We start from the raw sequence: 15,635 nt of genomic DNA on the forward strand, positions 1-15,635 counted from the left end.
GATCGTAGAATACTGTAATGTGAAGTTGAAACAAAAGCAACATGAAATTATTTTAACGAGTACCGACAATAATGGTGGAACTAACTCAGACACTTGTATATATGACAACTAAAATTTCCAACTAAATTAATTAGATTTTGTAAAAAATACGGTAAAGGAGATATTTTACAACACTTTTCAACTAGTATCTAAAATTCCAGTATTTTCTGTTATGCCATCAGTCTCTTCTTATTAACATATTACGCTTTACAACACTTCACATCCAACCAGTCGGACCCCGTTGGAAATAATTTCAGAAAAAGTATAACACCAAAAAATAATTAAGAATTAAGATGATACACTTTATACTGAGGATACCAAACTCCAACCCTGATAAAGACCTAACCACCCTAAGTACACCACTGTCCACCGGTCTTCACTCATCTTTAGCTCAGCTTCAAAAGCAAAGTTCAGAAAAAATAGTTTATGCAGGGTTACTTGGGTAGCCCTACTTTGGTCTTACCACATGTAGCTAGTTGTGTCAGTTATTTAAGCAAACTGGTTCTAAGGCTACTATTGTTGTTGTTGTTGTTGTTGTACGCTAGGTCTCTGTAGTTTCTTTCGTCTTCAATAAAATTGGTATTCATTGAATAAAAAAGATAGAAAGAACTCATAGAATTGGTTGTCTGAATCCAAATTAATGAAGGATGAAAAAGGAAAAAAGAATAATATCATAATATGTGGACCACTGAGAAGTGGACATCCAAACAGGGAAGTTTAGCTTCACATAGCATAACAGGTTTCATAAAGCTGACCCAAGTAACTGGGATAAGGCTTAGTCAGTGGATAAATCTGAGCTGAGATTCAAAGAAAGACAAAAAATGGAGCAATAATGATTCCTACTAATTCCAAGAAGGTACAAAAGGTGTTATTAATTGCATATTAGGAGAGCCCCAACTAAGTAAAGGAGTTGGGTAGATATAAATTCCAAAGGCAGGACTTTCCCAGATGAGATGCAGTAGTACTGCAACAATGTCTGTCAATTAAAAATGTTGAAAACTGACGCAGTCGCAAATTTCAAATATTCAACAGTTAAAGCAGTGCAGCTTCTGACAGTACTTAACATATCAAATCAGATGAGTGCTAAGAGATCATGCTTCTTATTTCTTTTTTTTTTTTGGTTGTGGGGGGGGGGGGGGGGGGCCCAGGGAGGATGGTGGTGGTAGAATGATCATGCTGAATGAAAACCTTATAATCTAGCATTTTCCATTATAAAGCATTAGCTGCTATCACTTCTCAAAAATTACCCAACTTACATGAGGAGAAAAATCTTGAGAGAGGAATGCAGAAAAACAAACTGTGAAATATCTCATTACATTGTGTGCCAGCTTAAGGGGTAGAGCCATAATCTGAAAATAATAGATTGTGGCATTTAATTGGTCCAATTAGGGAATCTTCTAAGAAAAAATCAGCCCGGTAGTGATTATACTATGTGTTGACGGCTTTCTCAAACATCTCCACCTCCAAAAAGAATGACACAGAATGAATGACTGATGATCAATTCATGTAAATTTTATAAATAATTGATCTCTCATGGGTAATGAAGTTGGACTCAAACCCCCTGAAAATGTGGAGTTCATCCTGACCATGTCGTTAAATAGAAACAGTGACTAATTCATTTAATATATACCTTTGCAAAAAAAACAAATTATTCGCTGATTGTTTTGAAGCATACATAGTCCTTTTATGTACACAAGAACTCTGAAAAACTAAAATCAGAACACATAATAAAGTTCATGATATAAATTCTGTTGAAAAATGCTTACCCGAGATTTGAATGAGAAACGGAGGGTCTGAGTTTCTGCACCAGAAAAAACTCTAACATCCATGCCAAGACTGTCAACTCCAATAAGATTTGCTCCCTGTATAGAACAGAATCACCAGGCTTTTGGTAAACTAAATTAAGGTCTTACAGTTTTTCCTATCATTTAAAAGTACCCCAAAAGATTTGACAGTGTAAATGAGAGAGTTAAAAATGACATACATGTGTCAAGAATGGCATAGGTTTCAGGTGTGCAGAATGTCTGAATGTGTACTTCAGGTCCTTTGTAACAACCATGGAACAAATAACGTAGTGTGTCTCTTTTTTCCAGCAGTTAAAACTTAAAAGGCTCTATCAACTCAACTGTCTACTTATGAAGGGGCTAAATTGGCTTAAGATAGCATTGCATCTACCACAGAAGACTGGAGATATATAACTCATCAAAGTTTTACATGGTAAATGACAAGCTCCCTAACGTATTTCCTTTAGTGATGGTAATTTTATCAACCCACTAGAAAAAGGGGAAACTATCACTGATATTTTGAACCATGATAAAGTGAATTTACCAACCACGCCCATATTTTAATGGGAAAATTGCGGGATCTATCAGATAGCAAAAAGATTTACAAAACTGGTATATATAAATTATGTTTATACAATCACATGTTAGGATGTTGAAAAGAATTACCAAATCCCCATTTGAGTGAAAAATCTGAATGAACAACCTAAAATACCCCTAGCATCCTTCTCTCTCTCCTTGTTTTTTTAGTTGACCCACTCACTTTTTTTATTTTTTTATTCCCCACACACTTTTCATCTTCTTCAATGAAGAGGGGGATGGGGTCAAGGTTCCAAATCTCGGTTTAGACCTAGGTTTCAACCAGCCAGAAACCGAGATTGTCTCGGTTTCGACCATATCTCAGTCGAAACCTGTACTTTCTCCAGGCTAACTCAAACCTTGGTTTCGAGACCCAAAAGTTGTTTTTTGCCCTGATTCTTGTTGTGCTGCCTATTTGTTACATTTTGTACCCAATCCATGTATAAGTTTCACATAGAGAACACTCAAAATAGTACTTGTGGTTTTGATCCAAGTTTGATAGTGTATATTGTTCTTGCACATGGTATCGAATAAGATTTGACCGGAACATAACTCCATATAAATCAGATTTAAGCAAATATATGTATGAGTAATATATATATATATATATATATATATTACTCATAAAATAGGATCAATGCAAAAGTGATTGGCTGAAAATATTATGGTGCTGGCTGCCTACCTGATGCACCAATAATATATATATATATAAAATAAAATGCAAAGGGCAACCCTAATGGATTAAAAGACAATCTCAACACTAGAATAAAATAAAACAGTAATGATTTTATAAGTTGCAGAAACCCGGCGAAAAGAACAACGAACGCAATCACATAACATACATATAGAAACTAGGATATCCAGCATCAAATAAGTAATAAAGCTCCCACTAAAAGTACAATCCAAACTTTGTTATACTAATTCAACTACCATTGTAAGAACCAACAAATTCGACCAGAAAAAAAAACCACATAAACAAAACTAGACCCATGTCTAGGCCAACCCTGGTGAGTTCTATTTAATCAAGGAACTACTATCAGACTCTAATAAAATAATAAAAACCGCAAACAAAAGCTAAACCACCTTCTTCACATGGGTAGGCTCCTCATTTGCTAAGCTCCAATATGGACCCCATACCATCATGATGATACCAACTCTAAGGTTTCAATGGTATCTTCATATACCTTGAGGTCTCCACTAGTACATAATACATCTACCAATCAGATGAGGTAATTGGGGCATTGACCTCTAACATGGGATAGGGTTTTTTGCACTGCACCCACCTAATAGCTATAAAGTTTTAAATTTTTTATTTCATATTAGACTGTTTATTTATTACTTTCTATAACACATTGTCCAATTTTTATTAATAAAAAATAGTGAAGTATCAACTAAAAGGAGGGATGCAAAAGTTCTACCAAATTTAACCTAAAGTTCTGTTCTAAAACCAGTCATATAAGCTTATTAGAAAACTCTTATTCTCTTAATTGAACTAAAGCAATAAAACAAACACAGTAACCCGAAACTTATTAGGTCATCCGAGTGCCCAACAACTAAGAAACCTTTAAACATTAAACTTAATCTGAGTAATAACCTCCTTCAGAAAACAGTCAACAATTGCCATCAACAAAATCATGTATGGGCTTAGAACACCCTTGCTTATGGAAGAAGGAATTTTACAAGGAAATCACCCCTCCCCCTGGGCCAGGGAAGAGGAAGAAAAAGGACCATCAAGCCATGAGGAGCTCCAGATAACAATAATATAGGACAACCCGGCTACCAAGAAACAAAAAATAAATAAATAATTTACAAGTGCCAAAGCCCCACTAAAGGATGTCTGGACTCTAGAAGCCACATGTCATGGTGGTATTTTCAAGGAGATAAGCCATTTTTTTCTTCTTTTCTCATCCCCTATGGAAGGTGTAGGATAGGGGAACAGATCTTGTAAATGTGAGCAATAATCTACTTCTACCGGTACTGTCTTTGATACATCATATCAGCATTGTCATTTCATGCAAGCCCAAGATCAACACACTGAAATACATAATGAAGTCATCTGTATTACACCAGAGCATTGCAGAACCTTGGGAGGAAAAACCGAACAAAGGCACAGATTTGTTAGCACAAAGTGATCAAACCTCAACATTTAGGCCCTTCTTTCTGCAGAAGGATTTAAGAGCAGCATTATACTTCATCCCCTTCTCATTAAAGCGTTCTATGATCTCCGAAACAGAATGTACGAGAATATCAGGCTCAGCATCTTGGAAATGTTGCAAACTAATTGAAGACTGCAGCATTTGTAAAAAGCAATAGTTACTACCTACAAATTTGTAACTAATGCAAGTAGGTAATTTCATTTGCTACATGAATTCCTGTGTCAAGAAAACAACCAACAATTTTTATAGGCAGTTCCATCTTATTTTCTTGTTTTAAGCAATCATTGATAAAGGAGAAATAATAGTAACATCAATCCAGGACAGCAAGAGTTGAGTAAGGTCTGCTCTACCGGTCCAAAAGAATAGTTATACACACTAAATCTACCCTCTTTCCCTCCCCCAAAATTTTTTTTAAAAAAAAAAATGTGAAAAGAGAATCCCAAGGATCAAACATCAAAGTTAAGTATAACAGTGTTCAAACTAGAAAAACAATGGAGGATATGGTTAAGATACAAAAATCTCTAACAAGTCTTCCAATAGCAGAATCAATAAAGATGTTGCCAAAAGTGCAGTCCTGACAGAGTCATGCCAGTACCACCTGAATTTTGTTTAGTTAAGTCCCCTCAGGAGCAAATTTCTCAAAATATCCTGATGCAGTTGTGTCAGCATGGTTAGATAGGAACGACCCACTTTGGAGACCCAAGCCAAGACACAACTGACCCAACCCAGTTTTTTGGTCAAAAGGGGGCATATAGATTACATACGAGAAAACTTTTATTTTATTTTGGAGGGCAGATTACATAGGAGTTATTTGGTAGTTTCCTTATTTGAGTAATTTCCTAGTTGGGTAAGCTTCCATATTGAGTTGGGTTCTATTAATATGTTAAGAGTTTTCTTTATATTTACTTATACTACTGATGGATATCAGAGATTAAATGAAAGGTTTTTTTTTTTTACATAGCTGTTGCTACTGGGTGAAGCTTGTAGGCTACCCGACTGGTTATCTCCCTCCCTCTTTCTGATGCAGATTTATCACCAAACTGGGCTTCTTTCCTTAGGAAAATATATAGGGCTGGGTTATATACATGTTGGGCCTTTGATCCCATGGGTTTTCAATGTAATAGGTCACTTTGATAGACCTAAAGTAGGGGTACATAGGTTGCATACGGGATTAGCTTTGTACTTGGTTTATTTTCATGTTTTAGTGTTTTAAATTGAACCGGTTGAAACATTGGTCCAATTTAAGTGATTTTAGAATATTCTGTGAGAATATAATCTTTTTAACTTCGATTTTTATTCAAGTTCCTCCATCAACAAGCTGCTGCCAAGGATTCCCTGCAACAACAGTGAGTTGGAAACAATCCCCATCCCCAATCTTCTTCTCCTAATCCTCTACATCCCCAACCCTAGCTTTCCCCCTTTTTTATTTTCAATTCCTAACAACCATAATTCTCTCCAGACATAGTCAACCATCAGAAATTCACCAAACTGCAGCCATAACACACACTCGATCCACACTACTGTCCTTCCCACCATTAAAACCCTAACATCCCACCTTCTCAAATAAATACCCAAAACCCTAATTTCTGCCCAGCCCAAATCAACCGTCAGAACAGTCTACAAATCTGACCGAATATCCCTCATACCCTCCTAAGAAAACCATTCAAGTTTGGTTAAATTCTGTCCAGCCAAACCCTAGAAATCCATCTTTTCCTCTTCCTAAAAACCCAAAACCCTAACCCTAATGTGCTGCCTATTCAAGTTTACATACTTCCCTCCATCAAAATATCTCAAGACCTTCACTGTTAGGCTCCCCTACACCTGCCTAGCATAACCAGCACATCAAACCCTAACCCTAATTTTGACCAAAAACCCTGTTCGAACTACCTGTTCAGATCAGATCCTGGTTGATTGGCTCCTAGTTGGTCCTCTACCAATCTAGGACTACATTACTTTCTTGGCTGATTTCAGATTTAGTTCTCTCTATTCTGGTTCTCATCAAACCTTGGCTTCTTCTGATCAGGTGTGAACCAGTGTTTAAAGTATCGGTCCGTCTCGTATCGTTTCGGCCGATACGTCTCGTTATCGGTCATGGTCGATATGATACATAACGAGACGTCTCTATTTTTAAAAAAATTAGACTGTCTCGACTGTATCGATACGTATTGACCGATACATATCGATACGATACGATACAGTCGATACGTATCGATACAGCCGAGACGTCCATTTTTTATTTTTTTATTATATTTTAACGTATCGGTAAGTATCGATATGTATCGGTCCGATACATATCGATACGTCTCGACACACTTAAGCAACACATGGGTTATGTTCATTATTTTTCAGCAGAAAACGAAACAGAGAGGCTCCAGGCAGAAAAAAGGGCTTGTCCAGCCAAGGAAAAACCCCAAAACCATGGTTCAACCCATTTTTTCGACCTGATTTTTTGAGGGCTTCAAATCCTTGGTCAAAAACGATTCTAAAGGAGGTGGATTCACAGCTTTTGGTGCATCAAACAACCCAGATTCGAAATCTAAAGGTCTCCTTGAAGGTTTTGGTAAGTTTTTCAAAAAAACTTGATTTATTTGTTCAAATCTCTGATTTTAGGTCTTTTTTTTTGCTATGATTTAAAGAGAATAGGCTAAACTAAGTTAGCTATGCATTCTTTGTATACATTTGCAAAGATTTGAACTAAAATCTTTGCATTTTTCACCCAAAACCGAAAATTGCTTCTCAAATTGATTTTTTATTTTATTTTTTCCCAAAAATTTCAACCAATGCGTATGTGTATCATATATGTATAACATAATGTACAGATCTATCACTTTGCATCAGGATTATATTTTTACCCTATAATATGTAATTTTTTTTATTTTTTTGCTATTTTCTGAAATTATAAAATACTTTAAAAAATGCAAAAAATCATGATTTTTTCATCTTTACTCTTTCATTATAGTTTGATAAAATGTATCAATGGCTAAAATAGAAGAGAAGAGTTAGATTCATATTATTTGTATGCTAATGTAGTATATTAGATTATTATGTCATTTTTTTAATTTCTGAAAAATTAAATAATGTGAAACTAATTGTGGAAAACATAAAAATGTTTAAAGTTTGCTTAGGGAAACTTTGCTAAGTACATGCAAATGATGTAATGCGACATGTACTTTACTTATATAAATTATTGATGTGTAGATTTTAATATAGTTTAATACTTATATAGTTTTCTACTTTTGTTTGGTGTTTAGGACGATGCCGCGACAACAAGACATTGGGTGGTCTTATTGTACCAAGATAAACAACAACAGATTGCATACACAGTGCAACTTCTGTGACACTCAACATCTTGAAGGTAGGGTAACTCGGCAAAAAGAACACATGGCAGGAGGATATGGAAATGTTGCCAAGTGTACAAAGTGCCCTGTAGAGTTAAGCAGGGCAATGCAAAAACACCTTAGAGATTCAAAAAAAAAAATCCACCCAAGCACATGAGGATGAGAATGTTTTGGTGGAAAATTTAATGGAAGATTTTGAAGCTTATGAAGGATTGGATATGGAAACAGAGAAGGACCAAGAGTTGGCATGGGCGATGAGACAATCAAGACATGAAGCAAGAGAGGAACAACAGAGAGCTTAGCAATTGATAAGAAGTCAATCAGCTCGACCCAAAGCCAGGGCCCTGTAGATATTGATGTTGGCTCCTCTTGTCGTCCATTTGTAGGTAAGGGTAAGGAGCCTACTGGCCTTAGTAGAGCAACCAGTGTCAAGGGAATGTATTACCAATTTACTAAGTGTGGAAAGGGTAAGAGAAAGAAGAGCCCAGATATCAGAGACATGGATCCTAATGTCTACAGACCAAGGGATGCTGGCCAACAGAGGATTGAAGAAAGCTTTCAAACCAAAACACTTAGTAAAAGGATAGGCAGAGCAATCTCTAGATGGTTCCACAGTTCCATGATTCCACCACATAAGGAGATCCCCATGGTAAAGGAGATTTAGCGGTGTGGGAAAAATATTAAACCACTCACACCTTATGAGATTGTTGGGCCTTACTTGGATGATATTGTCCAAGTGGTGCATGAGTATGTTGAGAGGTTCAAGGAGAAGTGGCCATTATATGGAGTGACCATCATGTGTGATGGATGGAGTGGACCAACAAAATTATCCATCATCAATTTCCTTATCTATTGTGATGGAAAGACGATCTTCCACAAGTCGGTCAATGCATCTAGTGAAATCAAAGATGTCCATTACTTGTATAAGTTAATGGATGAAGTTGTGGAGGAGGTAGGAGAAGAAAATGTTGTCCAGATAGTAACTGACAATGCAACAAATTTCAAAAAGGCTTGTCAGTTGCTTATGTTGAAGAGGCAACATCTATTTTGGATACCATGTGCGGCTCATTGTATAGATTTGATGTTCAAGGACATAGGTGAATTGCCAAAGGTCCAACAATTGGTTAGTAATGCAAGGAAGATCACCAACCTTATTTATAACCATAGTTGTGTTGTGGCATTGATGAGGAGTCACACAAGAGGGGATTTAGTGAGGCCTGCAACCACAAGATTTGCAACAAATTACATTGCAATTGATAGCCTCATTTCACGAAAGGATGGACTACTTAAGATGTTCACCTCTACTGACTGGATGAGTAGCAGTTATGCAAGGTCTGAAATAAGGAGATATGTTCAAGACCTTGTCACCTCCTCAACATTTTGGGATCAGATGCGCCGACTTGATATGATTATGCACCCACTCTTTTGTCTTCTTCGAGAGGTTGATGGGGATAAAGAGCAGACCATGGGTAAGATGATAGGGCTCATGGAAGTGGTGAAGAAGAAGATATATGATGATAACCCAACATCAAGCAAAAAGTATTTGAAGATCATAACCGATCGATGGGAAAGGATGTTGGTTCAAGATGTTCATGGGGCAGGTAATCTTATAACTCATCCTTATATAGATGATTTTGGTTTCATTTTAAACACTTACTAAGTTACTAATTATTTATTAGTATTCTAGGTTTCTAACCATCAATTACAAACCATGTGTAGCACATTATTTGAATCCGGATATTCAATACAACAATGATGTAGGGTGTAGACCGGATCTATTGCGTGCCCTAAGGAATGCTGTCAACAGAATGGAGCCAAATGTGGCCAAGGCCACACTTACCATGGAAGAGGTTAGTAATACATTAGTTGTATAAATGATTGAATCCAAGAATATGTCAAATAACAGTTTCAGTGGTGATTGGTGAACTAATATTTTAATTTTTAATACCTCTCTAGGCTACGTATTTTCGGGAGGCCACTAGTGGTTTTGCTGATAGAATGGCTCTCCATGCTAGGGGCACACAACGCCCAGGTAAGTTAGGTTTACCTAATTTATTATGTTATTTAAAATTTGTTTCAAGGTTTTGTCTTTTAATATTTCATTTATTATTGTGCAGATGATTAGTGGCTCAATTATGGGGGTACTAGTGCTCCACATTTAACTTGAATTACAATTTGAATGTTATCCCTGACAGCATCCTCTAGTGCCTGCGAACGTAATTGGAGTACATTCGGGTTGATACACACCAAACCCCGCAATCGTCTCAGTTATTCAAAGTTGGAGAAGCTAGCGTATGTCCATTACAACATGAAGCTAATGCTTAAATATTTAGAATTGGAAAGAGAAGAGGATGAAGTAGATGTCAACCCAATCGACATCAACCACCTACTTGACGATGAAGATCAAGTTAGAGCATGGATAAAGGATTCAAGAAGGTATTGGTGATGGATCAGTTAAGTGAGGATCGCCAGCCAACCAAACCTGATCCAGTCATAGAGAACATCATTCGACAGATGGATGATGATGAAACACAGGCACCATCAGAAGATCTTTATCCTAATGTTGAAGAGGATAACAATAGCCCTAAAGAAGGTTTAATTAGGAGGACGAGGTCAGGTCATCCGTATGGAGGAACTCAACAAGATGTTGATGATGATGATGAAGGCGACGATGGTGATGGTGATGGTGATGGTGGTGGTGGTGTTGCTACTGCTGCTGCTGTTGCTGCTGATGATGATGATGATGATGATGGTAGTAATGGCGGTGGTGGCCACGGTGGTAGTGGTGGTGGTGCTGGTGGTGGTGGCCATGAGGCTTCACAACATTATGCTGGGATGAAGTTCACATGTGAGGCAGGATACACACATACTACCCAAGATACTCATCATTGTGGTCACCATCAGACTTATACTCGGAAAGGCAAGGGCAAGGGCAAGGCTGGCAAGATTCCCACAAAGGCCACAATCCTTATGATAGTGACGTGCTTATGAGCGGCATGGAGTCACTTAGCATTAGTTCTGATCATGCTGGTACTTCATCAGGTCATGGGCGTTATGCATCAGGTTCTTCTTCGGGCTATGGACATGGGCTTCTGTAGGGTATGGAAGTTATGGATACAGAGAGGCACAAGCACAACCATAACCTAGTGCTTTCACGACATTAGCCACTCCAGAGCAATACACAGGATTCTTCTATGAGTGGGAGAGTCACTACCACCAGTATTTCAACTGGGCTCAGTATTGTAGTTATGTTCGGTCAGTACACAACATCATCCTAGTCGCTCCTATTCTTGAAGACCCTTGCAGACATGACTTTGATCCACCCCGACATTCTTCATGGCAATAGAGTGACTCTACATGTAAGAAATCTCATCTTTTAATCTTTTATAACAATTTCAAAGTGTCGCACTTGTCTGGTTACTGATTATTCACAATTCTTAGTGTATATGCATGATATATGACATAAATTGCTTGTTTATATTGTTTTTTGTGTCTAAAAGTGTATTTTCCTGTGTATTTTGAACATTTTCATGCGTTTCTGCATCGATCGATACGTATCTCCGAAATGATACGATACTTCTCTTAAAATCGCCCGACCGATACGATACCCGATACCGATACTTTAAACATTGTAAATCACTAGAAAATCTATAAAAAAAAATCACATTATCTTAACTTATAAAATTATAAAAATAAGAAAACAAAATCCAATAAGGTAACTTAATCGGATAGACAGACACAGATATATTTCAGACATTTTATTACGTCAGACTGCTAAACGAATCAGATAAGAATCAGTCGGATAAGGGGATTATCATATTCGTATCCAACTAGTTTTCAGACGGATTTTAATTCTCCTAAACGGATACGAATGCCATTTTTGAATATCCGTTGACATCCTTACACACAATAAGTGGTCCATATCCCACATAACATGGGTAATTGTGTTGAGAGAGCTTAAGGCCTCAAAGGTTCTTTTATTTCGTTTGATGACATCTACGGCTGCAAGGATTGGATCAAGAAAGAAGCCTCAATCTGTACCTTCAACTGTTATCATAGACAAACTTCTAAAAATCTTGAATGGTCATTCAATTAGGATAACTACGGCTTATCAGATTTCATAAGATGCTGACTCAATATTATTCCCTTTAGACAGCTAGGATCACCCCACTAAGTTTGATTGCAACAATAGGGTGCCTTGTTGCCTAGGTGCCTACACTGGTAAAAGCCCCATATTAGTGGTAAGACTAATCCTCTTCACCTGGATTACTTTCCCAGCATCTTCTTAAGAGGGCCGGAAGTTGGTGCAACCATGCAAGCCCTGCTCTTGCAGGGTCCCAAGAGCAGTGGACTGGAGACAGTCCTAATCTTTGACATCCACAAAGGCATTTGCAAACTTGAACTCAAGTATAAAGACTAGAAGACCAAGCTTTTATCATCAGACTAAGCAACATCCCCTACTAACAATAATCTTTAATAATGACAATATTTCTTATATATCAACTATTTTGCCAGGATGCATTGAGCATGATCAGAAACTCTATGTAGCAAAGGTGCCTACAATGAATACGATATACTTGCCTGAACTCCATATACAGAGAACAATTCAATCTGCATAATCTCCATCTTGTATAATGTTGAAAATATGTTGGCTCCAGCACTTTCAGAATTAAAGTTCAAGCTCTCACCATCTATATAGAGAATTCAAAATGGTAAAGCCAATGGATCCTATAGTCAATCCAATAGAAATACACATTAGGAAACAAAATATAAATACAAATCTTATTCTAATCATAAATTAAGAGAAAAATTGCAGCCACTTGTTCCCTTCTTTCTAAGGATCATATGTACATTTTAAGTTTGATGTAAGTCTAATATTTTCTGTCTGGAACACTGGAAAAGCTGACTATACAGCAGCAGTGAGCACGATTGTAATTTTATGCATTATGATCTTTACATCACATATTGATGATAGATCGCATTATCAATTTCAGATGGCGTCACCAGAGATTTCACAAGTCATAATGATGTAGCTTGGACCACTCAACCCAGCTTGAACCAGACCTTAATGTGGACCAGGTTAATGGAGATTGAGCAACCATTTTCGGGTGGACCAGCCAGCTTGCAGGAGCTTAGTCTTTAGAGTTTTATTTGCTTTAGTATATTCCTATTTCAAGGACTTTGTTTATTTAAGTTTTATTAGTTAAGTTTTACTCAGCAACTAAGTTAACATAGTTTGATTAGGATTTATTTTCCTATTCAGAGTAGGATTTTGTTTCAAGTTATTATAAATAGCATTGTAAGGCTTATTAGCCATAGACGATTTGATGAAATAAAGTATGGAGTTTGCTTTGCAGCTTGAGAGATTCAACCTGAGGGATTCCGCATTGATGTGAAGCCAAGAGGACTGAGAGATTCTGATCTGCAGGTGGGAAGCCTTAGAACGTGTTTAGTTGCGTAAATCTGTGGGTGTTACATCCACAGATGTATGAATCTCAATTAAATTTCCCGTTTGGTTGAAAAAATGGATTTGCATCTGAAGATACACAAAATCTTGAGATGCATCATTTTAGTGTAAAAATTGGAATCTTGAGATTCCACCTCAATAGGTGAACTCAGTAGATGCACAACTTTAAGGGGCAGGGTATAAAAGGTCATGTATCTGAAGATGCTGAAAGCATTGAGGAAAAAATCGATTGTTCTTGAGACCTAAAAATCTACTGTTCGAAGATCTCTGCAAGCGAGACCTGAAGAGAAATCGTTCGAAGATCTGCAAGCAAGACCTGAGCAGGTACTTCCTTCTTATCTCTCGCTCTCACTCTCTCTATCTCTCTGTGTCTGTCTCTCTCTCTCTCTCGCTCTCTCTGGGAAGATCTTCTTCAATGGAAGACCATCGTTGGAGCTCAAACCTTGCATCTCAACTCCTCTGCAAACCCTTCTCAAGCTCTTGGCGCATATTTTCAAGTCATCTGCAACTCAAAGCCCAGGCAAATCTCTGCTACTCGATCGACTTGTTGAACTCTCTGCTACTCGATCGACTTGCTGAACTCTCCAGGTATTGCTTCAAAACCTTGGTCCTCACTCTCTCTTCGCCCCTCTTCTCCCTAACCCTGTTCCTTGGTCCTCAAAATTTTTAGGGTTCAACGATGAGCAGAAGATTGCGAGTTTTGCTGCCATTATTGGCTCGAATCTGTACAAAAAAACCCATTTTCCCCTTCGTTCTTCTCTCATGGTTGAACCCTAGATTTCACAAATCTCACAAATTTCATCTATTCTTTGTGATTTTCTGAATTTTATGTTGAGTATTTTATGGTTTTGCTGATTGTAATGAATGTTGGATTTTATGTTGGGGATTATACATGCTCATTGTAATGGTTTTCGGTAGCTCATGCTTGGGGGTCATTAGATGAAACTCAGAGGTAAAACCATGAAATTTTTTTTATTCAATTTATTTATTCTCAATCTCAACATGTTATTGCCAGCATCCTTGGTTTTATATAGATTCCATGTGCTGCTACCATCTTCTTCCTAGTGTCTTGCTATATCTACCGTAAAATGAATTTAAAGTATCAATTTGTGTCTAAAATTGTATTTGATTCTTGATTAAAGCCAGAGGTTGGGTCTGGATTCTCTTAATCCTAAGAAATTCAATATTGATCCCCAAATGAAGCCAGTTGAATCTTGACGAATAAAATGAAAGTATCTTCATTTTTCTCTACTAAAAATTAATGTAAAATACCTGAACCCTGGTAAAGTTTAGATGCACTTATAGACTTGGCACTTCTTGAAGTTTGAAGGGATGTTACAGTGCTGGGCATGCCTATGCAGGGTATGGGTATGTAACAGAGAGGAAGGGCTAAGGATGGGTAGGTAGGTATAGGCATATAGTTGTTGGACAGCTGAAGAGTGCCCCCTTTGATTTGGCTAAGTTAAATGTGGGTGGGTGGATGAGATTGAGTAGAAAAAGAAAGAATTTCATTGAAAAAATAAACAGAGCTAAATAAACTAAACACCAACCCCTGTTTCTATTACACACATTCTGAAACCAAAACCTTATACATCCTTGTGCATTGATGCTGTATGGTTGAGTGAGAGACTTGATTCAAAATCATAGATTTTCATTTGATTGCACAGGAACACAGCAGCTCCACAGCAACTCCTAGGTATTCAGCTTCTCTTCTCCTTCCTTTCCTCTTCTTTTCTTCTGAAGTTCTTGCTGAATCTAGTAGTATCTTTCTCTAACACAGAAATCCCTTGGAAATCATAAGATCCAGCAAGTCCAGATTGTAGTTCCTTTCAAATAACAGTGGTGCAGCACCTCAAGAGCCCAATTGATAGAGTAGTCCCTTCAATCAAACAAGAAAGTGATTCAATTTCCTATTCTCCTCTTTAATATCTAACCATCTAATCACATAAGAAACTCTTTTACCTTCCTTTCTTCTTCTTCTTCAATTCTCCTTTGCTTCTCTTCAATTGAGATCTCCAGCCCTCTACTATACCATCTCCAGCTCCAATTATTCTTCAATTTTTACTGATTCAGCATTCCAATTCACAGATTGTCATTTAGTTCTATAGGGACACAGCAGCAACACCATTCTTCTTCTCTCCTAAGTTTCTAAATTCATTTTTGTTTTGCTGAATACACTGACCCACCTTCAAATTTAATTTACCTTATCTGTAAATTAGATTCACCATGGTCAAATTGTAAGTTCCAAACTCTATTTGATGGGTCTTTAGCTCAA

At 37.2% G+C, this 15,635-nt stretch overlaps 1 protein-coding gene across 3 annotated transcripts in view; it reads right to left on the reverse strand.

Moving 5' to 3' along the window:
• The window catches only part of LOC122660437 (uncharacterized protein At3g49140), a 57,558-nt gene that overhangs the window by 1,045 nt on the left and 40,878 nt on the right, over positions 1–15,635 (reverse strand). For all 3 annotated transcript variants that reach the window (XM_043855746.1, XM_043855747.1, XM_043855745.1), the window contains 3 exons: positions 12,475–12,584; positions 4,538–4,687; positions 1,806–1,901 (listed from right to left, as the gene is read on the reverse strand). In XM_043855746.1, coding sequence (XP_043711681.1) covers positions 1,806–1,901; positions 4,538–4,687; positions 12,475–12,584 — 356 coding nt within the window. The remainder of the gene's footprint in view (positions 1–1,805; positions 1,902–4,537; positions 4,688–12,474; positions 12,585–15,635) is intronic.

Source organism: Telopea speciosissima, chromosome 4, assembly GCF_018873765.1.
Source record: "Telopea speciosissima isolate NSW1024214 ecotype Mountain lineage chromosome 4, Tspe_v1, whole genome shotgun sequence".
In the NCBI taxonomy this organism is placed as follows: domain Eukaryota; kingdom Viridiplantae; phylum Streptophyta; class Magnoliopsida; order Proteales; family Proteaceae; genus Telopea; species Telopea speciosissima.